General features: G+C 42.1%; 1 protein-coding gene across 4 annotated transcripts in view; it reads left to right on the forward strand.

Annotated features, from left to right (window-relative positions):
• The window catches only part of LOC129694778 (interferon-induced protein with tetratricopeptide repeats 5-like), a 39,361-nt gene extending 20,422 nt beyond the window's left edge, over positions 1-18,939 (forward strand). For 2 of the 4 annotated variants that reach the window (XM_055631538.1, XM_055631539.1), the window contains exon 2: positions 17,326-18,939. In XM_055631538.1, coding sequence (XP_055487513.1) covers positions 17,326-18,796 — 1,471 coding nt within the window. In that variant the 3' untranslated portion in view covers positions 18,797-18,939. Of the gene's footprint in view, positions 1-482; positions 7,956-17,325 lie in introns of those variants that run through there. The other 2 variants (XM_055631540.1, XM_055631541.1) reach the window with 2 other exon arrangements.
• The last annotated feature ends 8,062 nt before the right edge of the window (positions 18,940-27,001 follow it).

Below are 27,001 nucleotides of genomic sequence, written 5' to 3' on the forward strand. Positions count from 1 at the left end.
AATTCCCTGCCAAAGAGGGCAGTGGAGGCCAATCACTGGATGGATTTAAGAGAGAGTTAGATAGAGCTCTAGGGCTAGTGGAATCAAGGGATATGGGGATAAAGGCTGGCACGGGTTATTGATTGTGGACGATCAGCCATGATCACAATGAATGGCGGTGCTGGCTCGAAGGGCCGAATGGCCTCCTCCTGCACCTATTTTCTATGTTTTTATGTTTCTCCCGCTACCTGGCACCCCCGTTCGATTTTTTCCCCTCAAATAACCATTGACAGATCCTATGATTCCTTGCGTTTTTTCGAATACCAAACTCACTTGTTCTTGACACTGTGTTACTCATCCGAAATGATAACGCCCATCTGATCAGCTGTTACGACCTAAATATGTAATGTTTTTTTGAAGCCTTAGCAATAGAAACTGCATGAAAAGACAGACCTGCCTCAGCTGCTGTGAGATGGACTTTGATGAGTTTTATTCTCTTACAGCAGCACACCAAGGACTTTGCTGAAAGAGAAGCTCGATCAGCTTCAGTGTCACTTCACGTGGAGCCCACAGAAGGACACCATTGACCTGGATGATATGGTGTACAGATTACAAGATTCTATCAATATCGCTGTCGAATATCAAGCTGCATCCTACAACCAACTCGCTTTTGTAAACTGCCTGCAAGGCAACAGTGAGGAAGCTATTCAAAACTTAAAGGAAGCTGAAAAGATTCTGAGGGAGAACCACAAAGATGCATTTGAAAGAAACAGCATCATCACCTATGGAAACTATGCCTGGGTGCATTACCACATGGGACAACTGGACAAGGCCCAGTCCTACCTCGACAAGCTGGAGATGATCTGTAAACCGCTCACTGATGGTCCTCGCTATACAGCAATGATACCTGAAGTGTATGGGGAGAAGGGGTGGTCATTGTTGAGATCGGCATCTCAATACTATGAGGAGGCAAATAAATGTTTTGAGGAAGCTCTGGAGAAAGATCCTAACAATACAGAGTGGATCATGGGCAAAGCAACTGCTCTGTTTCGTCTGGAAGCATTTTCTGGAACCCAAGAAAATCATGAACGGAATCAGTCAGTGAAGTATCTGCGGCGTGTACTGGAGCTAGATCCAGATGATTCAATGGCCATGGTGCTGCTGGCTCTGAAACTAAGAGAGTGCAAGCAAAAAGAGGATGCAAATAAATTAATTGAACAAGCGTTGCAGAAAACCCCTGATTTTCCTTATGTGCTTCGTTATGCAGCCAAATTTTACAGAAAAGAAGGAGTTTTAGAGAAATCTGTCCAGCTGCTGAAGAAAGCATTAGAAATAACTCCACATTCTGCCTTTTTGCATGACCAAATTGCAATGTGTTACAGAACTAAATTACTTGAACTGATCGACAATCGTCGTAGCAAAAACCCTCGCAATCCTGAATTTCAACAAAAAACACAGTTGTTCAGTCAATGCAAGTATCATTTTGGAATGGCATTTAAACACCGTCCAAGGTCAGCAATTAAATCACAACTGGATTTCGCAGACATTTGTGTAAGAAATGGAGAGTATTCCAATGCAAAGGAGATTTACAGTGAACTGCTGAAATTAGAAGACATTCGTCCAGAAAACTTACAGGTAATATGTTTCAAGGCTGGGTGTTTTGAACAATACCAGAGAAGATCTGAATCCAATTCGATGAGCCTATTCAAGAAAGGACTGAAGGTTGAGTATGACTCAAAAGAACGGAAAAAGTGCTATGAAAAATTGGAGAAGTGGGCAGATGGGAAATTGTGCAAGGATCAACGTGACAGCACGGCCCTTGGTGTCAAAGGGTTACTGCATCAGATGGATGGAGACAAGCCGAAAGCTATTGAATACTTTGTGAAGGCCTTGGAGATCGATCACAATAATGAAGAATATCTGAGTGCTCTATGTGAATTACGCCTTTCCATTGAGGAACATTAGGGGCAGTACAATGGAGATGCGGTAGAGCTGCTGCCTTATAGCACCCTATCTGTGGAGTTTGCACGTTTCCCTGTGATTACATAGATTTTCTCCGGTTGTTCCAATTTCCTCCCACATTCCAAAGATTGGCAGGTTTGTAGGTAATTGGCTTCTGTAAATTGTCTCTATTGGGTAGGATGCAAAACTGGATTAATATAGAATTTGTTTACAGTGATCGATGGTCCGTGTGGGTCAAAGGGCCTGTTTCCATGCATGGTCTCTGAACTAAACAAACCCAAACCAAGCATATTGATTCTTCAAAGATACATTCCTTATATTGTCCAAGGACAATGCGGATTCAGTTTCAGTTCATGCATTCTGCCAGCACTGTCATCAATGTGGCTCTTACTCATGAAAATGTGATTTTCAATGAATACTTTGTAATAATCTTTGGCAATCCTCATACTTCATTGATGAAACAGATATAACTAGAAACAAAGGAGGGTTTGGGGGAGTTAAGTTAAATGGAACCAACTCAGAAAAACTCCTTATACCTCATAAGGAGTCTTCACCACCATCTCGACTTAAGCTGCCACTTTCAGTAAGCTATAGACTTGGACTCCCAAGATCCCTCTACACATCAATGCTGTAAGGGGTTTGCTATTATCTGTATACTCCTCTTACAATCCTCCCAAAGTTCAGCACCTCACACTTGATCGGATTCAATTCCACCTGCCATTTCTCCGCCCGTTTCAGGAATTGATCTATACCCGTGCTTCTGATGGCCCTTTGCTCTGTCTGCAACTCCTCCAATGTTGGTGTTGTCGGTATATGTGTGTGTATGCATGTGTGTGTATGTCTGTGTATGTATATGTAGACACAAAATGCTGGAGTAACTCTGCGGTTCAGGCAGCATCTCTGGAGGAAAGGAATAGGTGGCGTTTCGTATCGAAACCCTTACACACAAACAGCAGAGGTCCCTGCGGAACTGTACCGCTCACAGATCTCTAGCCCGAAAATCTTCCTTTCACCACAACCCTCTGTCTTCTACGAATAAGCCAGTTCTGCATTCATACAACCGAATCACTTCCGGTGGCGCCATGGATAAGTAAGAGGCGCTCCTTTTTAGCTCCGCTGCGAAAAACACGTTCAAACCCGTTAAAATACCTGAAAAGAAAAACGGACCGAATGAAAAACACCTACCGGCAGATGCCCGACGTCAGAAAACGACGCATAACACATACCCGACTGGATACCGGTATTTGAAATGAGTAAACGGTTTCTGCCTTCTCAACCCCAGACCAGACAAAGAACCTGACTGCAGGCTCTTCAAGACAAAGAAACTTCTGGAAAATCTTCTGGAGAATCTGAGGAAGAAGGACTTATTTCTGCCATGGAAAAGAAAACACAAGAACAGGAAGAAACTTTAAGACGGGCTATGGCAAAAGACTTTGGAGAAATTCTGACTGAAAAGCTTGAAATCTAGAAACAAAACTTGATGGTAGGAATAAAGAAATTTGTGGAAAAATTGACATTCTACAAGTTCACATCGAAGAGGTAAACACTGTTTTGAAAGGAGAAATTAAACGGGTCGAAGAAGATATTAGCAAAAAGTTGGAGCCCATTCTCCACACTTCAAAAAAACAAAACAACGCTATCGGAGAACTCGAAGTTACCACTACGGACATCTCTGACACAATGCAAAGACTGAAGATAGATCTAGACCATGTTTCTGGGCAACTGACCAGAATGACCGACAAATGCCTAGATCTTGAAGCCCGGTCCAGACGTCAAAACTTAGGAATTGTTGGAGTGAAGGAAGGGAAGGAAACTTGAAAAGATTCTCAGGTCTTCACTGCCAACTTACTCCAAAAGGTATTTAATCTGCCTGAGAGACCTAAAATTGATCAGGCACATCGAGTCCAGAGAGCCCGATCAGGAGCTGGTGCCCCACCAAGACAAATTATTCTTAAACTACATGAACTATCAGTTCTAGAAGATATCATGAAGAAAGTGTTAAGCACTGCAATCCTGACGTTTGAAGGAGAAAATATAAGAATCTTCAGAGACTATCCAGCAGAAGTTGTCAAGAAGCGAACACTTTTCACCAAGACACGTGTTATTCTCAAAGACATCCCAGACTTAAAATATGGAATGATGTATCCTGCCAAATTAAGGGTCACATACGGAGGATTGGAGCGTTTCTTTATCGACCCAGAAGATGCATTTAAATATGCGCAAGAGTTAAAAAAGGACGTAAAGGGATAGGTAGATAAGAAATAATCTGTATGATTAGTAGGGGATGTCCAACTGAACTTTCACTGAATCTGTGTTAAAGCGTGTGTTTAACTTACACCTTTTATATGTGTTTATAAGGTGTAGACTGACATCATCTGTTTTTTTGAAATATAAAAATATATCTAAATACCTGCAAATAAGATGGCCGACAGGATCATAGGCGGTTAAGTCTAGACATACTTATCAGAGATAGATTGGAATGTAAGTGTGGATGACTGTTCAAGGTCCCTGTGTTTACGAGGAAAGCGTTCAAGAACTTTGAAATATTCAGCATTGAAAACAATTTAAACGTATGGTTATGATATAATACACTAACAAAATATATAATTAAAGCCATTATTATCACATAAAATACTAACAAACATACTACGTCTATTTTAATCTAAAACCTAATACTAACCCATTTATTTTTATCTAATACCTAATAGATATGATATTTAATAATTCTAGGTAATGGTCAATGTATTGGTTTATATTTAAAATATAGTTATTATCCACCCGATTGGGGGGGGCGGAATTTCCAGCAATTACCAGGTCAGAGTGAGAGGGAATATGTTAGAAAACTGGTTGAGGAGGTGTAAGGGAATCAATAGTTAGGGAGGTAGGGGGCAGAGGGAGGAGATGAACGAATATTGACGGCTATAACACTAAATATTCCAATAATAAAATATCATTAAATGCAGATTATGTATTACTTTATATCACCAACTCTCAAGTTAGCATTCCAAATATACGAAAGTTTATAGAGGAATTCGGTTCCTTTTCACGATATAGAATAAATTTAATGTAATGAAATTATGTCAATAAAACCTCAAGAGCCGACTCACCTCTTAAAATTCCCTTTTAGAATTGCTACGGAAAAATTTAAATATCTTGGCGTTCACGTAACTAGAAAATACACTTCTCTATTTTAAACAAACTTTCCTCCCTTAATCACCAAACTAAATGCCAATACTCAATTTTGGAAAACGTTTCCGATGTCTCTCATAGGCAGAATAAACGCCATAAAGATGATCTTCCTTCCACAAATCTTGTAATTATTTCAATCAATACTGATTTATCTTCCTAAAACTTTTTTTTAAAAACCTTGATTCTCTGATCACAAACTTTATTTGGGACTATAAAACACATAGAATCCATAAACGATATCTATGCAAACCCAAAGAAATTGGTGGGCTGGCTCTCCCCAATTTTTTATACTATTATTTGGCTACGAATATTAAAAACGTAATCTATTGGATGAACAACACATGCCAAAAGGTAGAATGGTTAATAATGGAGAGACCGGAGTGTTCGCCGTTTAATAGAGGCGTGATTCTTCTCTCTCCAATAAATTTAAAGAAAACACTATATGAGACAAATCCGATTATCCACAGTACCCTACGAATCTGGAGACAAGTGAAGTCAACCCTTAAACTGAGAAATTGATCTCTTCTCTCACCAATTGCCAACAACCCTTCATTCAAGCTGTCTATTTTAGACAAAACGTTCACACTTTGGGAAAGATTAGGAATGAAAAAACTCGGAGATCTTTATGAGATGGGAACTCTTCTCTCATTTCAAGAATTACAGTCGAAATATCATCTGAAAGGCAGTCAATATTTTAGATACCTTCCAATACGAGACTATCTGAAATCACATATTCAAGACTATCAATCTATGCTGCCAGACACACTAGACGAATGTATGAATAGAAACTCGGATTCAAACAAGTTAATATCATATCTGTATTACACCCTTATAAATAGAGAAATCCCATCGTCAGAAGTAATTAGAAGAGTCTGGGAAGATGAGCTTGGCCTAAAAAATTTTAAAGGACAGATGGGAGGAAAACCTATATATACACAACTGTTCGCTTAACATTAGGCATTCGTTAATTCAATTTAAAATACTACATAGACTATTATTCAAAGTCTAAACTGAATACGATTTTTCCAAATGTATCCCCTATTTGTGATAAATGTCTTCTTCAGGAAGCAACTTTAACCCATTCCTTTGCCTCTTATATAAAGTTACATAATTTCTGCAGAGGATTTTTTGAAATGTTTTCAAAAACACAATAAAAATTGGATCCCGACACGGAACTGATCACTCTAGGTACTTCAGAAGCCTGTTCTGAGCTATCACCATTTCAAAGACGTTTAGTTAATTATGGCCTGATAACGGCGAAGAAAATAATATTTAAATTTTGGAAACGTACATCAGTCCCTACTCTTAAGATGTGGATTATAAACATGTCTGAGACACTACATCTTGAAAATATTTGACTTGTCTTGGCAGAAAAAACAGATCATTTTTCCAAGACATGGACACCATTCATTGATTTATTACAAGGATAGTATGGAGCAACACTACTTTTTTCTCTCTTTTTCTTTTTGTCTATTTATTTTAATGTTTTTTCTATTCCTCTCTTCTTTCTTTCTTTTATTCACTCTTTGGCTACACTACTTTTTTTAGTCTAGGGGTTCTATCTTTGCACATTTCACTTTTTCTCTTTCTTGCTTTTTCTCCTTTCTTTTCCTCCAACTCAAAGCTAAAAAGTGAAAATTGAAGCTGTATAATAACTGTATAATTTTATATGCCGTTGGTTCTATTTTTGTATATTTGCTAATGATAAATAAAAATAAATAAATATATAATACGACCGGATCACCGTGAATCCTGTGCATTTTAATCATCTGGATTAGCACAACCTGATGGATATAATTAAAAACCTTACTAAAATCCATGTGTACAATAACCACCACCATCAATATCCTTCATCACCACAAACACCTCAATCAAGATAGTAAGACACAAACTGCTGCGTACAAGGCTATGCGGGCAACCCTAATTAGCCGATCTCTTCCAAATAGGAGTATCAAAGATTTCTCTCCAAAGGTTTCCCAACCACTGACGTCAGGATCACCAGTCTATAATTTGCTGGATGCTCTCTACTTTCCTTCTCAAACAAAGGAACAACATTGGCCGCTCCCCAGTGCTCCAGGTTCTTACCTGTGGCTGGAGATGAAACAAAGATCCTCTCCTGCCTCCCCCAATAACCTGGGATAGATCCCATCAGGTGTAGGGACATTCACCTTAACGCTCTTCAAGACCCTCAGCACCTCCTTCTTCTCAATCGCAAATCTCCCCAGCATATTTGTATTGTCCACCCTGATCTCACTGTCCACCAAGTTCATCTCCACGGTGTATACAGATGTGAAGTAATTTAGCACCTCACCTATATCCTCCAACTCCAGGCATTGATAACATCTTTATTCTTCATCATCCTACTTCTCACTGGTCACCGTCTTGTTTTTAACATAGTCATGAAAAGCTTTGGGATTTTCCTTAATCTGACTGACAATGACATTTCATGGGACCATTTGGCCCTTCTAAACACACACATGAGATTTTTCTTACTCACTTTATATTCCTCATAATATGCCTGATTATAATATCATATGGGTGATTCAGTAAGTGTCTACTTAGGTGTCCCGCAACTTTGATGCTGTATTTAAGGAAAATTTGTAATTCTATCCCATTTATTTGTTCAAGAAGGAACTGCAGATGGTGGAAAATCGAAGGTAGACAAAAATGCTGGAGAAACTCAGTGGGTGCGGCAGCATCTATGGTGCGAAGGAAATAGGCAACGTTTCTGGCCGAAGAGTTTCAGAGTTTTCACTGAGTTTCTCCAGCATTTTTTTCGGCATATTTATTTAATGGGGGATCTATCTAAAATGAAAATACTTTTAAACGGTAGGTATTAATAATTCAAATATTTATCCCCCTTAAATAAATTCTTCTATTTTTGATAAAATTATAAATCTTAACATTTTTGCAAAAAATTGTTGTCCCGTTGATTGGAGACATTTATCATCACGCACATTTGTTGAGCCGTCCCGCATGGCTATAAATAGAATAGACATGAACTTCCGACCACAAAGACCGCAAATTCAAAAGTCCCCTACCTTGTGAATTTCTCCTGATTCGCGGGACGAGAAGCGTGTGAAAACTCAGTTTTCTGCTGCATAGCAGGTACATACCTTTACTCGGCGTCATCTCCGAACGGTGCTCAACTCTTAGAAAATTATCTGGAGAACAAATCGTGCCATATGCCATTCGGGAAATGATATGGCCAAGCATGCCCTTCCGACGAGGCCATCTTGGACTAAAGGCTTGGGCCACCATTCCCATCATGTTAATCTCCGCAACGTAACCCACAGTCTCCATCCGCACACAAAGCCATCGCAGCCATCGCATCTTCCCGTGACCCAATGTCCCTCTCCACGCCCGGCCCTCTTCAGCCCTTGTTTCCCCCCCCCCCCCCCCCCCCCACAAGGGCTGAAGAGGGCCGGGCGTGGAGAGGGACATCGGGTCACGGGAAGATGCAACGGCTTTGTGTCCGGCTGGAGAAGGATCTGGAGCTGCTGGAGCTGGAGATCGGTGGTAAGTAGCCCCAGCCCCATCACCAGCACAAGCCCCAACCCCAGCCCCAACCCCAGCCCCAGCCCTAACCCCAAACCCAGCCCCAACCCAACCCTAACACCAAAATAACCCCAGCCCTAACCCCAACCTCAGCCCAGCCCTAACCCCAGCCCCAGCCCTAACCCCAGCCTCAGCCCTAACCCCAACCCCAGCCCCAACCCAACCCTAACACCAAACTAACCCAGCCCTAACCCCAACCCCAGCCCTAACCCCCACCTCAGCCTCAGCCCTCAGCCCAACCCCAGCCCTAACCCCAACCCAAACCCGAACATCAAACTAACCCCAGCCCTAACCCCAACCCCAACCTCAGCCCTAACCCCAGCCTCAGCCCCAACCCCAGCCTCAACCCCAGCCCCAGCCTCAGCCCAGGCCCAACCCCAGCCCTATCCCCAGCCCCAACCCAAGCCGCAGCCCCCCCCCAACCCCAGCCCCAGCCCAGCCCTAACCCCAGCCCCAGCCCCAACCCAGCCCTAACCCTAACCCCAACCCCAGCCCCAACCCCAGCCTCAACCCCAGCCCAGCCCCAATCACAGCCCTATCCCCAGCCCCAACCCCAGTCCTATCCCCAACCCCAGCCCTAGCCCTAAAGATAGTTTTAGTCATCTCCATCACATGACCCTCCCAAACTTGATCATCTCCACCATGCTGAGTCATATCCGTCACACGAGTTTTTAATGCTCATTATGTGTAAAACAATACAATAATAACCATTATATCAATTGTCATTGATAAATGAACAGTATGCCTCTGCCTATTAATCTGAAGGGTTTCGGCCCGTAAAGTTGGCTATTTCCTTTGCTCCATAGATGCTGCCTCACTCGCTTAGTTTCTCCAGCATTTTTGTCTACCATCTGAAGTTAATATTCTTTTAGAGGAAGTTGGTGAAAAGTTATGTGAAGGTTACCATTCTCGCTGAAAATCACTTCACGAAACTGTCACGAAGGTTTAAAATCAATGCGTTAGACTGAAAAAGTATTTTTTTGGTGTTTTATTTGAGGAAGATACTCTATAATTTGAAAGACTGCGACAAAAAATTGATTTTATATTCTTAAATCAGTTATATTTTGCAGTGTGTTCATCATAAAAATATGACAGATAGGACTGAATGCAATGGACATCCTGGTAAAAGAGGAAAAAATAAGGTACATTCTCTAAAAGATTGCGGCAAAGATATTTTTCCCACAGTAGAGATGTTCATCTATGTGAATGAAACAACATTCAAAGTTGTAAACATTTAAGTTTTATTTTCGGGTTTCCAGAAACTTAAAAGTAGACACTTACTGAAGGTCTGATGCCACCTGCTTAAACCTGACGTACGCTTCCTTTTTCTTCCTGACCAAGTTACAATCTCCTTGGTCATCCATGGTTCCATTACCTTGCCGTCCTTATCCCTCCTCCTTACTGGAACATGCTGAACCTGCACTTTGATCAGCTGCCTCCAACATGTCAGCTGTGGATTTACCCAATAACAACTACCCTCACTAGCTGCTGCCTAATGACATTGTAATTTGCTTTGCCCAATTAAGTACAATCAGACCTATTCCAATTCAAAACAGTCTTCAATCTTATGGCAGGTAGACAGGGAGCAAAGGAATAGGTGACGTTTCGGGTCAAGACCCTTCTTCAGTCTGAGAAGAGCCACATCCATGCCCAATTAAGGGTCATTGGTCCAATTAACCCAGTCCTACCGACATTCCCCTTATAAATCACGCAGCTCAGAGGGGATTAAGTCACAGGATTGGTTCTAGATATCATCTTGCTTTGTCTCCTGAAATAAAGCCCATTGGATGAGTTTGCCTGTGTGTGTGTGTGTCCATTCTTGATCCAGTGTCATGACTGACACCACATTACTGGAGAATATGAGCAAGAGTGCATTGGCTCCTCACACAATGCAGGGACTGATCTGTGGATTGTGTGGTAATGGATCATTATCTAAGGTCAACTTTATGGGGAGATTATTGTCAGTGTTGAATGAGCCCAAGCTCTCCGAGCCCTAGCTTGGGGTCCCTGCATGAGCAAAAGCCCTGCTCTACACTGGAGGGAGAGAGTGCTGACTGGCTCAGCTAGCAGGCAGGAGTGCCCCCTAATGACCAGAACTCGAGGATGAGCCTATGTTTGGAGACCCAGGACACCTCTTGAGCCAGTCCAAACTGTGGCTGGCAGTTTGCGCCTTCCAAGGGGGGGTCAGATGAAAGGATAGCCACCCTGAGTGTACACCCTCTAATGGCCAAAATACATTAGCTTTATTAGACTCGGACAGTTACATTACTCTGGTGCGGCTAGAACAGTTACACACAGGCCAAACGTTATCTGTGACTACCACTGACATGTGGCATGGTGATGTACTCCAAGTTCCAGCTGCCTGTGTATCTGTTGCCATGAAGCACCACAGCTGGTCACTCACTGTAGGGGTGGTTAAAGACTCCTGGATCCACTCCTCATTGGACAAGACTGTCCACGGTTGAATAACCTATTTGTCAGCCACTGGAAGGTCCAAACTTCACAGAGTAGAAGCCCCATGAGGCTGGTTTGCACCCACTACACCCGGCTGAGTGGGACCATGCCTTGTACATTCTCATCTAAATCATTGATATAGATGACAAACAGCAATGGATCCAACACCAAACAAGGAAAGACCTGGATAAATCAGAGCAAGCACCGAACCCTGACACACACCACTAGTCACAGGCTTCCAGTCTGAAATGCAACCTCCACCAACATGCTCTGCTTTCTTCCATGAAGCCAATTTTCTATTCATTCAGCTATCACTCCTCGAATCCCATGGTATCTACCCCTCCAGAGCAGCCTCCCATGCAGAACCTTAGATACATAGTCAATAGGTGGGCCATTCGGCCCTTTGAGCCAGCACAGCCTTTCAATGTGATCAAGGCTAATCATCCACAATCTGTACCCCCATTCCTGCCTTCACCCCATATCCCTTGATTCCGCTAGCCCTAAGAGCTCAATCTAATTCTCTTTTGAATGCATCCAGTGAATCAGCCTCCACTGCCTTCTGAGGCAGAGAATTTCACAAACTCACAACTTTCTGCGTGAAAAAGTGTTTCATCATCTCTGTTCGAAATGCCTTACCCCTTATTCTAAAACTGTCCCCTGGTTCTGGACTCCCCCAACATCGGGAACATGTTTCCTGCCTCTAGCTTATCCAAACCCTTAATAATCTTAAATGTTTCAACACGATCCCTTTTCATCCTTCTAAATTCCAGAGTATACAAGCCCAGCCACTCCATTCCCTCAGCATATGACAGCCCCGCCATCCCGGGAATTAACCTTGTAAACCTACGCTGCACTCCCTCAATAGCAAGAATGTCCTTGCTCAAATTGGGGGTCCAAAACTGCACACAATACTCCAGGTGTGGTCTCACTCAGGTCCTATATAACTGCAGATGGACCACTTTGCTCTAATACTCAACTCATCTTGTTATAAAGGCCAATATGTGATTCGCTTTCTTCACTGCCTGCTGTAGCTGCATTCTTACTTTCATTGACTGATGACCAAGGACCCCCAGATCCCGCTGTACTTCCCCTTTTTCCAACTTGACACCATTTAGATAATAATCTGCCTTCCTGTTTTTGCTACCAAAGTGGATAACCTCACATTTATCCACATTATACTGCATCTGCCATGCATCTGCCCACTCACCCAACCTGTCCAAGTCACCCTGTATTCTCATAGCATCCTCCTCACAGTTCACACTGCCACCAGCTTTGTGTCATCTGCAAATTTGCTAATGTTACTTTGAATCCCTTCAACTAAATCATTGATGTCCCAGCACCGAGCCTTGTGGTACCTCACGAGTCACTGCCTGCCATCCTGAAAGACACCTGTTCGTCTCCACTCTTTGATTCCTGTCTTCCAACCAATTTTCTATCCATGCCAGCACTCTACCCCCAATATCATGTGGTTTAGTTTTGCCCACTCATTTCCTTATGTGGAACCTTATCAAATGCTTTCTGAAAGTTCAGGTACACTACATCCACTGGCTCTCCCTTGTCCATTTTATTTGTTACATCCTCAAAAAATTGTCGAAGATTAGTCAAGCATGATTTCCCCTTCGTAAATCCATGCTGACTTGGACCGATCCTACTACTGCTATCCAAATGCGCCGCTATTATATTGTTGATAATTGACACCAGCATCTTCCCCACCACTGATGTCAGGTTAACTGGTCTATAAATCCCTGCTGTTCTCTACCTCGTTTGTTAAAAAGTGGGATAACATTAGCTACCCTCCAATACACCGGAATTTATCCAAAATCTATAGAACATTGGCAAATGATCACCAATGCATCCACGATGTCTTGAACCACCGCCTTGAGTACAAGCTTGTTGAAGTTGGACAGATACATGGATAGGATAGGTTTGGAGGTTTATGGACCAAGCGCAGTTAAATGGTACTAGGGTAGATGGGACATTGTTGGCTGATATGGGCGAGGTGGGCAGAATGGCCTGTTTCCACACTATATTACTTTATCACTCTGTGACCTGTCACATGGTCACATCTTCAAAAAACTCAATCAGAGTTGTGAGAGACAACCTCCCACCTACAAAACCATGTGGACCATCCCTAATCAGTCCTTGTCTATCTAAGTTGACCATTTTGCTGAACTTTTATGCCAAGGCCTACTGGATCTCTCGGTTGCTAACCATTTTAATTCCCCTTAAACATCACATATCCATTGTCACCAGAGATGCTGCCTGACTCGCTTCGTTACTAGAGCATTTGTGTCTATCATAGGAAAGATGTTGTAAAGCTGGAAAGGGTGCAGAGAAGGTTTATGAGCATGCTGACAGGACTAGAATGCCTGAGCTACAGGGAGAGGTTGGGCATGCAAGTACAGTATTTGTTGGAATACAGGAGGATGAGGCATGATCCAAAGGGCCTGTTGCGACAAAGGGCTTAAACAAAGAAACATAGAAAATAAGTGCAGGAGTAGGCCACTCGGCCTTTCGAGTCAGCACCACCATTCAATATGATCATGGCTGATTGTCCAAAATCTGTATCCCAATCTAAACTTTCCCCATAATCCTTCATTCCCCTAGCCCGAAGTGCTAAATCTAAATCTCTCTTGAAAACATCCAGTGAATTGGCCTCCACTGCCTTCTGTGGCAGAGAATTCCACAGGTTCACTGCTCTCTGGGTGAAATGTTTTTCTTCATCTCAGTCCTACCCTTTATTCTTAAACTGTGACTCCTGGTTCTGGACTCCCCCAACATCGGGACCATTTTTCCTGCAGGTACCCTGTCCTCTAAGAATTTTATATGTTTTTATATTATCCCCTCTCATTCTTCTAAATTCCAGCGAATACAAGCCCAGTCGACACATTCTTTCATCATACGTCGGTCCCGCCATCCCGTGAATTAACCTGGTGAACCTATGCTGCACTCTCTCAATAGCAATAATGTCCTTCATCAAATTAGGAGACCATAATCGCACACAATACTCCAGGTGCGCTCTCACCAGAGACCTATCCAACTGCAGTAGGACTTCCTTGCTCCCAAACTCAAATCCTCTCGCAATGAAGAATGTATTGGCTTTCTTCACTGCCTGCTGTACCCTGCATTCTTACTTTCAGTGACTGATGTACAAGCACACCCAGGTCTCGTTGCACCTCCTCCTACCTGCCAACCAGTTCTCCATCCATGTCAATACACTATCCCCAATGTCTTATGCTCTAATTTTGCACACTAATCTCTTGTGTGGGACCTTGTCAAAGGCTTTTTGAAAGTCCAGCCACACCACATCCACTAGCTCTTCCTTATCCATTCTACTTGTTACATCATCAAAATATTCCAAAAGATTAGTAAAGCATAATTTCCCTTCATAAATGCATGCTGACATTGACCAATCCCGTCACTGGTTTCCAAATGCACTGCTATAACATCTTTCATAATTGACTCCAGCATCTTCCCCACTACCGATGTAAGGTTAACTGGTCTATAATTCCCCGTTTTTAAACATTAAACTTACTAAATTCTTAAGGGGTTGGACAGGCTAGATGCAGGAAGAATGTTCCCGATGTTGGGGAAGTCCAGAACAAGGGGTCACAGTTTAAGGATAAGGGGGAAATCTTTTAGGACCGAAATGAGAAAAACATGTTTTCACAAAGAGAGTGGTGAATCTCTGGAATTCTCTGCCACAGAAGGTAGTTGAGGCCAGTTCATTGGCTATATTTAAGAGGGAGTCAGATGTGGCCCTTGTGGCTAAAGATATCAGGGGATATGGAGAGAAGGCAGGTACAGGATACTGAGTTGGATGATCGGCCATGATTATATTGAATGGTGGTGCAGGCTCGAAGGGCCGAATGACCGACTCCTGCACCTATTTTCTATGTTTCTATGTTTTCTCTAACTCCTTTCTTAAAAATTGGAATTACATTGGCTACCCTTCAGTCCACAGTAACTGATCCAGAGTCGAGAGAACATTGAAAAATGATCACCAATGTATCCACGATAACTAGGGCCACCTCCTAGAGTACTCTGGGATGCAGACCATCTGGCCCTGGGGATTCATCTGCCTACAGTCCCAACAGTTTACCTAACATAATGTTCTGATTAATGTGGATTCCCTTCAGTTCCTCCCACTAGATCCTCGGTCCCCTAGTATTTCCGGGAGATTGTTTGTGTCTTCCTTCGTGAAGCCAGAACCAAAGTACTTGTTTAACTGTTTCCTTGTTTCCCATTATAACTTCACCTGTCCCTGACTGTGAGGGACCTACATTTATCTTCACTAATCTTTTCCTTTTTACCTACTTATAGAAACTTTTTGAAAGTCCAGACACACCACATCCGCTGGCTCTTCCTTATCCATGGTACTTGTTACATCATCAACAAATTCCGAAAGATTAGTCAAGCATGATTTCCCCTTCTGAAATCCATGGTGACATTGACCAATCCCATCACTGCTTTCCAAATGCACTGCTATAACATCTTTAATAATCGACTCCAGCATCTTCCCTATTACCGATGTAGGTTAACAGGTCTATAATTCCCCGTTTTCTCTCTCCCTCCTTTCTTAAAAAGTGGAATTGGCTACACTCCAGTCCACAGAAACTGATCCAGACTCGAGAGAACATTGCAAAATGATCACCAATGCATCCACGATATCTAGGGCCACCTCCTAGAATATTCTGGGATGCAGGCCATCTGGCCCTGGGAAACCTTTATTGGCCGTTTTTATATTTCCCACAAGCTTTCTTTCATGCTCCTTTTCCCCCTCATAATTAACCCCTTTGTGCTCCTCTGTTGAGTTCTAAATTTCTCCCAGTGCTCTGGTTTGCCGCTTCTTCTGCCCAATGTAAATGCCTCTTCCTTGGCTTTAACACTAACCTTGACTTCCCTCGTCAGCCACAGTTGAGCTGCCTTGTTTCCATGTATATGACTCTGACTCTAGGTGTGAGATGCTGCAGCTTGGGTAGAATGTAAGGGGAATGTATTCAGTTAATGGACAGATCCTTAACTGTATTTAACAGACCTTTAACATCTTTGGGTCCAAACCTGTAGATCCCTGAAAGTGGCATCACAAGTAGATAACGTGGTGACAAAGGCTTATGGTACATTTGCATTCAAGGGTTGGGGCATTGAGTATAATAGTCAGGAAGTCATTGTGCTGCTTTATTGGGCTTTGCAGAGACATTTGGAGCATGACAGAATGGTTGTGGAGACTTTGGAGAATGGAGGAGATTTACCAGAATACTACATGGATTAGAGGGTGTTAGCTATAAGAAGAGTAGGCATAAGGAACTGCAGGTGCTGGGTCCTAAGCAAAAAACACAACATGCCGGAGTAACACAATGGATCAGGCAGTATCTCTGGAGAAATTGAAAGGCCATGTTTCAGTGCGGGATCCTTCTTCAGAATGTAGTAGAGGGGAAAAAGCTAGAAGAGTTATGTGGGCAGCACCATGCCAGGATGATGATAGCAGATGAGGGGTTCATTGGCAGATGGGTGGTGGCACCTACTTGTTGTAAATGTTCAGGGAAACAGTCGTCTAGTCTACACTTAGTCTTGCTACCGTAAAGGAGGCCATATCGGAAGCATTGAATGTAGTAGGTGCACGGGAACTTCTGTCTCTCCTGGAAGGATTGCTAGGCTCCCTGTAATGGAACAGATGTAGGGACATGAGGTAAATCTGCAGAAGCAGGAGAAAGTACCTGGTGGGGGGCCATGATTTGGGTTGGAAGGGATGAATGCACCATGGAATTTTGGAGGGAACGAGCTCTGTGTAAAGGAGAAAGTGGTGGGGATAGGCGGATGTGTACCTCCAATCCAAGGAGAGATAGCTGAATGGATAGATAAATGGCTTCATGGAAGGAAGCAGCAGATGATGATGGTGGAAGGTTGCTTTTCCGAACTGGAGGCCTGTGACTAGTGGTGTGTATCAGGATCTGGTGCTGGGCCCTTTGCTAGTTGTCATCTATATCAATGACTTGGGTAAGAACTCACAAGGCAAATTAGCAAGTTTGCCGACGAAACTAAATTGTGAATTGTGAAGAAGGTTGTCTAAATATGATATGATAGAGGCATATCAGAAAAGCAAAACTAACATGCCTGATCTGCTGACTGTGAAGTGTTAGATGTGTTCTGAGACTGATTTTCATGTGTTTTCTTCTCTTACAGCAAAACAGTGAGGGATTTGTTAAAGGAGAAGCTCGATCAGCTTCAGTGTCACTTCACGTGGAGCCCACAGAAGGAGATCATTGACCTGGATGATATGGTGTACAGATTACAAGATTCTATAGATCTGAATTTGAAGTATAAGGCCAGGTCCTACAACCAACTCGCTTTTGTAAACTGCCTGCAAGGCAACAGTGAGGAAGCTATTCAAAACTTACAGGAAGCTGAAAAGATTCTGAGGGAGAACCACAAAGATACATTTGAAAGAAGAAGCATCATCACCTATGGAAACTATGCCTGGGTGCATTACCACATGGGAGAACTGACCAAAGCCCAGTCCTATCTCGACAAGCTGGAGATAATCTGTAAACCACTCACAGATGGTCCTCGCTATACAGCAATGATACCTGAAGTGTATGGGGAGAAGGGGTGGTCATTGTTGAGATCGGCAGCTCAACACTATGAGGAGGCTATGGAATGTTTTGAGAAAGCTCTGGAGGAAGATCCTGACAATACAGAATGGATCATGGGCTATGCAACAGTTCTGTTTCGTCTGGAATCAATTCCTGGAACCCGTGAGAAATACAAAAGTAGTCAGTGCGTGAATCATCTGCAATGTGTTCTGGAGCTTGATCCAGATGAATCTTTGGCCATGGTGATGTTGGCCCTAAAACTGCAACAGGACAATCAAAAGAAGGAAGCAAATGAATTAGTTGAACGAGCCTTACAGAAAAGTCCTGATGTTCCAAAAGTGCTTCGTAATGCTGCAAAATTTTACAGACTAGAACGAGCTGTGGAAAAGGCAATTGAGCTGCTGGAAAAAGCATTAGGAATCACTCCAATGAACAGTGTCCTTCACGACCAAATAGGTATGTGCTATAGAGTGCAACTACTTGAACTGTTCAAAAATCCATTGAGCTCTGATCCACAATATCCTGAATTTCAACAGAAAATGGTGTTGATCAATCATTGCAAACATCACTTTGGAAAGGCATTTGAACACCGTCCAAAGACTGCTACTAAATCACAACTAGATTATGCAGACATCTGTATAAGAAATGGAGAGTATTCCGATGCAGCAGAGGTCTACAGCAAACTGCTGAAGTTAGAGGGCATTCGTCCAGAAAATATGCAGAAAATATATTTACAGGCTGGCGCATTTGAAATGTACCGGAGAAAGTCTGATTTAAATGCTGTCAACTTGTTGCAGAAAGGACTGAAGATCAAAAATAACACATATGACTGGAAATTGTGTTATAAACATTTGGAGAAGTGGGTAAACAGGAAGCTTTGCAGGGATGCACATGACAGCAAGGCCCTTGGTGTCAAAGGATTTCTGCATCAGATGGATGGGCACAAGTCTGAAGCTATTGAATACTTTGAAAAGGCTTTGGAATTTGATCCCAGCAATGAAGAATATCTCAGTGCTCTTTGTGAATTACGTCTTTCATTTGAAGAGCATCATGAACTTTGAAAGATGCAATACTTTCATCTGACCCAAGAAAAGAATGAATGTGGTGTTTGTTTCACTAATTATATTCTGTTTTCACCTTCTCTAATTGGGAACTGTACGCATGAAGGTGACATTTTTAAATTGTTAATTTTCAATTTAAAATATTAAATTGTTGTAATACTAACCTATGTGGTTCTTAGACGAATAATGACACTTTTGCTTCATAGAAACATAGAAAATAGGTGCAGCAGTAGGCCAATTGGCCCTTCAAGTCAGCACCACCATTCAATATGATCATGGTTGATCGTCTAAAATCAGCACCCTGTTTTGGCTTTTTCCACATATCCCTTCATTCCCCTAGCCCGAAGAGCTAAATCTAACTCTCTTGAAAACATCAAGTGAATTGGCCTCCACTGCCTTCTGTGGCAGGGAATTCCACAGATTCACAACTCTCTGAATGAAAAAGATTTTCCTCATCTCAGTCCTAAATGGCCTACCCCTTATTCTTAAACTGTAAGCACTGGTTCTGGACACACCTCGGATCGGGAGCATTTTTCCTTCAACTACCCTGTCCAATCCTCTAAGAATTTTATATGTTTCCATAAGATCCCCATTTTCAAATTTGCAAACGACGCCACCATTTTGCCACAAAGCCTTCAACCTCCTTGTCTAAATCATTAATATACAACATGAAGAGTAGTGGCCCCAGCACCAACCCTTGCAGAACTCCACTAGGCTTTCTGACAATCCAAGTAAACAGCATCTACTGAATCTCCTTTGTCTGTCCTGCTATTTGCTTCTTCAAAGAAATCCAGCAAATTTGCCAAGCAAGACCTCCTCATCACAAAGCCACGCTGACCAGCCTATTTTAGCGTGAACTTTTTTCTTTTTTTAATCTTTTTATTAGTTTTTTTCAAAAGCAAAAACAAAACAACAAAAAATTAATGATAAACATAATAGTGATATTGATACATAGGGATCAGGGTTACATTAATGGCAGGTATAACCTAAATACGAGTCCAGTGTCAATATACACATTGAATATAGACCTCCCAGTCTCTATGTAAATATAGTTAAGTGTTTAAAAGAGAACTTATATGTATAAAAACAAAAAGATAAAAATAAAACAAATTAAAAAGAGAAAAAACAAAAAAAGAAAACCCCTCTAAACTAAAGAAGAAATAAAAAGCAAAGCAAAACAGAATCTGGGCTGCAAAGAGTTTCAACAATTTAAGTCCTTGTTTGTCGTCAAGTCCATTCCACCGTATACCAGTAAAAAATAAATTATTATAACAGTTGGAGAGGGGACAATTTATGTCGTATGAAAATGTTGAATAAATCTTCCCCAAGTCTTATCAAATTTAACCAAGGGTTCAACAATGCCACTCCTGATTTTTTCTAAATTTAAACATGATATCGTTTACGAATACCAATGGAATGTGGTCGGAGGGTTGGAATCTTTCCATTTAAATAAAATAGATCTTCTGGCGATTAATGCGGTAAAAGCAATCAGCCGATGGGCGGAACGGGACAGATGGATAGAATCTAACAGCCCAAAAATTGCAGTAATAGGGTGAGGTTGTGAATCAATACTGAAAACTACAGAAATATAAAAAATCTATTTCCAATATTTTTCCAAAAATGGGCAGGACCAAAACCTATGGGTCAGTGAGGCTACTTCAGAATTACATCTGTCACAGGTCGGATTTATTTGACGATAAAATCGAGCTAACTTATCTTTTGACATATGAGCTCTGTGAACCACCTTGAATTGTATCAAAGCGTAGCTTGCACACATTGAGGAAGTATTAACTAATTGAAGAATCCTCTCCCATTTCTCTATAGATAAAGAAAATTGAAGTTCTCTTTCCCAGTCATTCTTAATTTTATCAAATGTAGCTTTTTTTAATTTCAAAATCAACTCATAAATAGTCGTTATTAAGCCCTTCTGATAAGGATTAAATATAAACATTTTGCCAAGATATCGGTTTGATGTGGTAACGTAAAAAAGGGTAGAGTTGCCCTCAAAAAATGTCTAATTTGTAAATATCTAAAAAAATGTGAGTTAGGTAAATTTTATTTATTGGAGAGTTGTTCAAAAGACATAATTCAACGAACCGAAAACAAATCACGAAAAGCTACTAATCCCTTCCTCTTCCATAACAGAAAGGCTTGATCAGTGCTAGAAGGTTGGAAGAAAAAATTAGATATGATAGGACTCGATATAATAAAATCATTCAATCCATAAAACGTACAAAATTGAAACCATATTCAGTGTATGTCTTAATATTGGGTTAGTCGTGTATTTATTCAATCTCGTAATTGCAAAAGGTAACGAGGCCCCTAGAATAGAAGCCAATGATAGCCCTTGCATAGAATCACGTTCAAGATTTATCCATCCTGGACATTGGGTATCTTCTAAATCTTTTGTCCAAAACATTAAATAGCCCAATAGTAAAATCTAAGGTTCGGCAGTGCCAAACCACCAACCTTTTCTGATTTCTTTAAGTATTTAAGTCTGGAATTTTTATTTTGCCATATATATAAGGACATTTTGGAGTCAATAATATCAAAGAAAGATTTAGAAATAAAAAATTGTTATTGTCTGAAATAAATATAAAAAATTAGGTAAGGTAAACATTTTAATAGCATTGATTCCGCTTATTAGAGATAAGGACATTGGTGACCATTTAGTGAACTGTTTGATGTGGTCAATTAAAGGCGTAAAATTGGCTTTAAATAAATCCTTGTGTTTCTTAGTAATCTTAATGCCTAAATAAGTAAAACATTTGGTGGTCAATCTAAATGGAAACTGTCCATAATTTGAAACAAGATTGTTTAATGGAAAGAGCCCACTCTTACTAAGATTTAGTTCATAACCAGAAAAACGACTAAATTGATTAAGTAAAGCTACCATTGCCGGAATAGATTTCTCAGGGTTAGAAATGAATAATAACAGATCATCTGCATAAAGAGATAGCTTATGTGTCTTATTCCCACGGACAATACCAGAAATATTAGGGGATTCCTTAATAGCGGTGGCCAAAGTTTCCAAAGCGATATCAAACAGTAAAGGACTTAAAGGACAGCACTGTCTAGTACCTGGACAGCTGGTCCTCTCCCACATCAAATTCAGCATCCCTGCCTCACTGGACTCTCATCAATTTGCATACAGAGCAAATAGATCCACAGAGGATGCCATCTCTCTGGCTCTTCACACTGTCCTGACTCACCTGGACAGACAGGGCAAGTAGGTGAGGATGCTCTTCATAGACTATAGCTCTGCAATGAATACGGTCATCCCCACCAAGCTCACCACCAAACTCCACCAGCTAGGCCTCAGCTCGCCGATATGCGATTGGATCCTGAATTTTCTGACGGAGCAACTGCAGGCAGTGAGACTGGGCCCGCACCCGTCCTCCACTATCACCCTGAGCACCAGCACACCACAGGGCTGTGTACTGAGCCTTGTGCTCTACTCCCTCTTCACACACGACTGTGTTCCTCCATTCGACACCAACACCATCGTCAAGTTTGCAGATGACACAACGGTGATTGGGCAGATCACCAACGCTGATGAAACAAAATACAGAGCGGATGTGCAGAACCTGGTGGACTGGTGCTCATGTAACAACTTGACACTAAACACCTCCAAGACCAAGGAGCTGATTATTGACTTCAGGAAGTCACATAATGGAGAATACACCCCAATCTCCATCTACAGGGACAGTGTGGAGAGAGTGTCCAGCTTTAAGTTTCTGGGCACTCACATTTCAGAGGACCTCACATGGTCCACCAACACCGCTGCGCTGGTCAAGAAGGCACATTCCTGAGAACATTAAAAAAGACTGGTCTGCCCCAACAGCTGCTGACATCCTTCTACCGCTGCACCACAAAGAGCATCGTAACATATGACTTCTCTGTGTGGTATCTCAGCTGCACGGAGGCGGAGAGGAGAGCTCTTCAGCGCGTCGTCCACAGAGCGCAGAAAATTATTGGGACACCGCTACCAGCCTTGGAGGGCATCTACTACACACGGTGCCTCAGGAAGGCCGTCAGCATCCATAAAGACTCCTCACACCCTTGTAATGGACAGTTCGAACTACTTCCCTCTGGCAGACGTTACAAGGCCTACGCCCGCACCTCCAGACTCAGGAACAGCTTCATTCCCAGAGCTATAGCGGCTGAACCGGCCCTACTGGGTCCCCCCCCACCCCCCATGGACTGTCTCCCTCGGGTGGTCACGTCGCACAGACACATCTGCACTTTAGTCTATTTGAACTGTTTTGACTATTTTACTATTGTAATGTTCTTTTTACAAACCATGTTCTCGGGGTATCTAAATCTAAATTTTATTAGTTATTTAAGTTATGACATCGGATGGAAGTTGCATACCAAATCTTGTTGTGCTTATGTGCAAGACAATAAAATATATTATTATTATTACCTCGAAAGAGCCTAAAAAAAGAGGATCTCTGATTATTGATAAGTTCAGAAGCCTAAGTTATATGATATATCAGCTTGATCCAAGAAATAAATTTTGGACCCATCTCAAATTTTTCAAGTATATTCCCATTCTACTCTATCAAACGCCTTCTCCGCATCAAGTGAAATGACACACTGTGAAGTTTTATTTGACATTGTATATACGATATTCATTAATCTCCTAATGTTAAAGTATGAGTGACGATTTTTAATAAAACCTGTCTGATCTTCAGAAATAATTTGCGGTAAAATATTTTCCAATCTCATAGCTAATATTTTGGAAATAATTTTGTAATCTACATTTAACAGTGATATAGGTCTATATCACTTGAATCACTAAATCACTATGCACAAACCTTGCATAGCCAAGGTGACAGTAAACTTGAGAAATACTTCAAAAAAAATTCCAATGTGAACCCATCTAAACCAGGAGCTTTACCAGAATTCATCAAAAGGATTTCTTCCTCCGCGATGGGTTTGTCTAACAACAGAGACTCATTATATGGTCAATTTGGCAAGTTGCGTTTCTTTAAATACTCCTGCATTATATTGGAATCAGTAGGAAATTCTGATTGGTATAGTGAGGTATAGAATTCCTGAAAGGATTTACTAATTTGATCATGGTCTACAGTCAGTGTACCATCCCGTTTACACACTTTAATAATCTGACGTTTGGCCGACACCGCTTTCAACAGCGATTAATTTATCAGGTTTTTCTCCATATCCATAAAATTGACTTTTGGTTTTAAGTAGCTGATTTACAATCGGTGATACTAATAACAAATCATGTCTCAATTGAAGTTCAACTCTATTCTTATAGAGCTCTAAACTAGGAGCTTTTATTAAAAAATGGTAATTTAAAATAGGAAAGGATGCAATTAACTTAAAAAAACTCAGGGTGATCAATATTAAGTGCATAAGCATTCACCATAGCAACCTTTTGGTTATGAAGAACACCAGTAATCACCAAAAATCTACCATATGGATCAGAAATTGTTTTATAATGAACAAACGGAATTGAGGAGTCAATAAAAATGGAGACTCCTTTCACCTTAGCCTGTGAATTTGAATGAAACTGCTGTCCTCTCCAAAACTTGAAAAATTGTTGATTGTCATCTTGCCTTAAATGGGTTTCTTAAACAAAGATAATCTGAGCATTTCGTCTACAAAGAACTTAATTAAAAAAAATCCTCTTAATGGGATGGTTCAAAACATTCACATTCCATGAAAGGAAGTTAATAACTTTATCCATACTGTTTGTAAAAATCGTGTGGAGTGTAAAGGGTTAATTTCTTAAAGCATAATAGCTGATGATACTGGAAGGAGAAAAATCTAGGGCGGAGCCGGAAGTGACGACATTTCAGACATTTTTGTAGTTCAGATTCTGCACAGATAAAAAAGACTAAGCTAGAAGCGAAAGACCCCCCCCCCCCCCCCCCCCCCACACCCATGCAGAGCCCAAAACTGACCATTAGACATTCAGTACGCTACCTAGTCCCTTCTGAACCCCCAGCTCTCAGAACGACAGCACCCAATGTAAAAAGAATGCATATTTACCACTCAATAGCCAAAACAAGATTAATGTTATGGTTAAAAAATACGTGTTAACTGTGGAACACGAGAGCTACTTCATATTATTTATCCAAGATCAAAATATGAAAAGTCCAAAGTGGGATTTAGAGCAACCTTACTTTTGTTGGAACCACACACAATTGGGCTACCCAGGAGATACCTAGTCACATCTCTTCTCCTTTTTACAAGGAGCTGGCACACCAGTTTGTTCAGGGTGTCCAGATGGGTTGTTTACATAGGAAGTACCCTTTTTTTTAAATTTCACGTCTTGTGTGTAAAGTTTTATTGTTCACTGATTTGTTTGATTTGCAAATGTCCTTTAATGTAAGGAGTAATACCACAGCATCGCAGTCCAGTAAATCGTATTGGGAGTATAACGGACATTTTCAGGCCAACCAGAGTAAGAAACAAAAATGGTACAGAAAGCAACTAGTGGAATACACAACGATGGATAATGACTAATTTAAAGATACAGGTCCACAACCTTTTATCTGAAAGCCTTGGGACCAGACACTTGTCGTTATTCGGAATTTTTCGGCCTTCGGAATGGAAGATTTTTAGCGAAGATTTTAACGGCTGGCTCAGTGGTAGAGTGCTCGGCTCATATCCGCAAGGTCGCAAGTTTGTACCTCGATCCCGGCAGTTACTCGGTCGCGAGTTTGAGTCTTCAATGTAGTTTTTTCTTACAGAATAAATGTTTGTATGAAATGCGGTGTAGGAGAGGTGTACTGACTCTGTGGGCAGAACTTTGGAAGTGATTGCCCACCAGTCTCAAAAGCCGATGTGTCTCCCTGTCCCTGGGATAGCAGGGGGCGATCAAACAGCACAACACCCCCCTCCCCTTCCAACTCCAGAGGAATCCGCTCCCCGATGGGCCGCTACGGCGACAAGTGGCAGTTCGCCCACAGCCCGAGCTGCGCCCCCTCATCCGCCACCCCAAGAACAAGACGTACCTTGCACACCATCAGCTTCTGCCCCTACAGGGAGCGTGTTCCTCTGGAGTTGGAGCAGGGCTGGGCTGGAGTTGCTGATCTGGGATCTCCGTGCTTGCAGTGGGCCTGGGGGTCGGTGTCCTGATGAGGGGGCGCAGCTCGGGCTGTGGGCGAACTGCCACTTGTCGCCGTAGCGGCCCATCGGGGAGCGGCTTCTGGTGGTCCTGATGTCTCCGGCCAGTTTGCAGTTTTCCTCTGGAGTTGGAACGGGGCTGGGCTGCTGCTGGCTGTAGGTCTCTGGGATCTCCGTGCTTGCAGTGGGCCTGGAGGTCGGTGTCCCGTTGGTCCTGACGTCTCCGGTGACTGGCATTGACCTGCTGGCATCGCCGACGTGAAGACAGTGCAAAGCCCCCGCGCCGGTGCAATGGGTGGGGAGCTGGAGAGGGGAGGCAAGGGGTCACACACATGGCCGGGAAGCAGAGGGGTGTAGGTGGGATGAAACTGAAGGGAGCGACAATCTGCTGCTGCCTGCCCGATGAGTTAAAATGTTCCCACGCAAGACTCACGATACACTGTGTATCGTGAGTCTACCGTGGGAACCTTTTTAACTCAGCGGGCAGGCAGCACCAGATTGTCACTTATTAACCCTCCCGCGCAATATACCCTCACCTTCTCTTTCATGAATGGGGATTTAGTTCCCCTTTCTTCAAGGACCGACCGGAGGTTCCGCTGTCACCTCTGCGGGCCGCCCTCGGTGAACGTCTTCAAGGACCTTTCTTCAAGGACCGAAAAAATGTCCGCTATTCGGAGCTTTTCGTTATTTGGATCTTCGGATAAAAGGTTGTGCACCTGTAGTAAGTCATAATGTTCACGGTCTAAATCACCCTATAACGAGGAGAAAAATTCGGAGCCAACTCAAAAACCTAGGATGCGGAGTCGCATTGATACAGGAAGCTCATTTGGTGGAAACTGAACACAAAAAGCTTAGAAGAGAGTGGGTGGGTGAGGTATGTAGCGCCTCCTATGGGTAAAGAAGAGGGGTGGCCATCCATTTCAATAGAAATGTAGTTTTTTCCGTAGAGAAAGTGCTCCAAGACACACTGGGGAGATACGTAATGTTAACTGGTACAATAAGTGGGAAGGAAGTATTGATAATAAATATTTATGCACCCAACAGAAAATGATTACTCTTTCTTTAGAGACTTTGCAAATATAATTGCAGAAAACGCCAAAGGTA

This window comes from Leucoraja erinacea, unplaced genomic scaffold, assembly GCF_028641065.1.
Source record: "Leucoraja erinacea ecotype New England unplaced genomic scaffold, Leri_hhj_1 Leri_797S, whole genome shotgun sequence".
NCBI classification, from domain to species: domain Eukaryota; kingdom Metazoa; phylum Chordata; class Chondrichthyes; order Rajiformes; family Rajidae; genus Leucoraja; species Leucoraja erinaceus.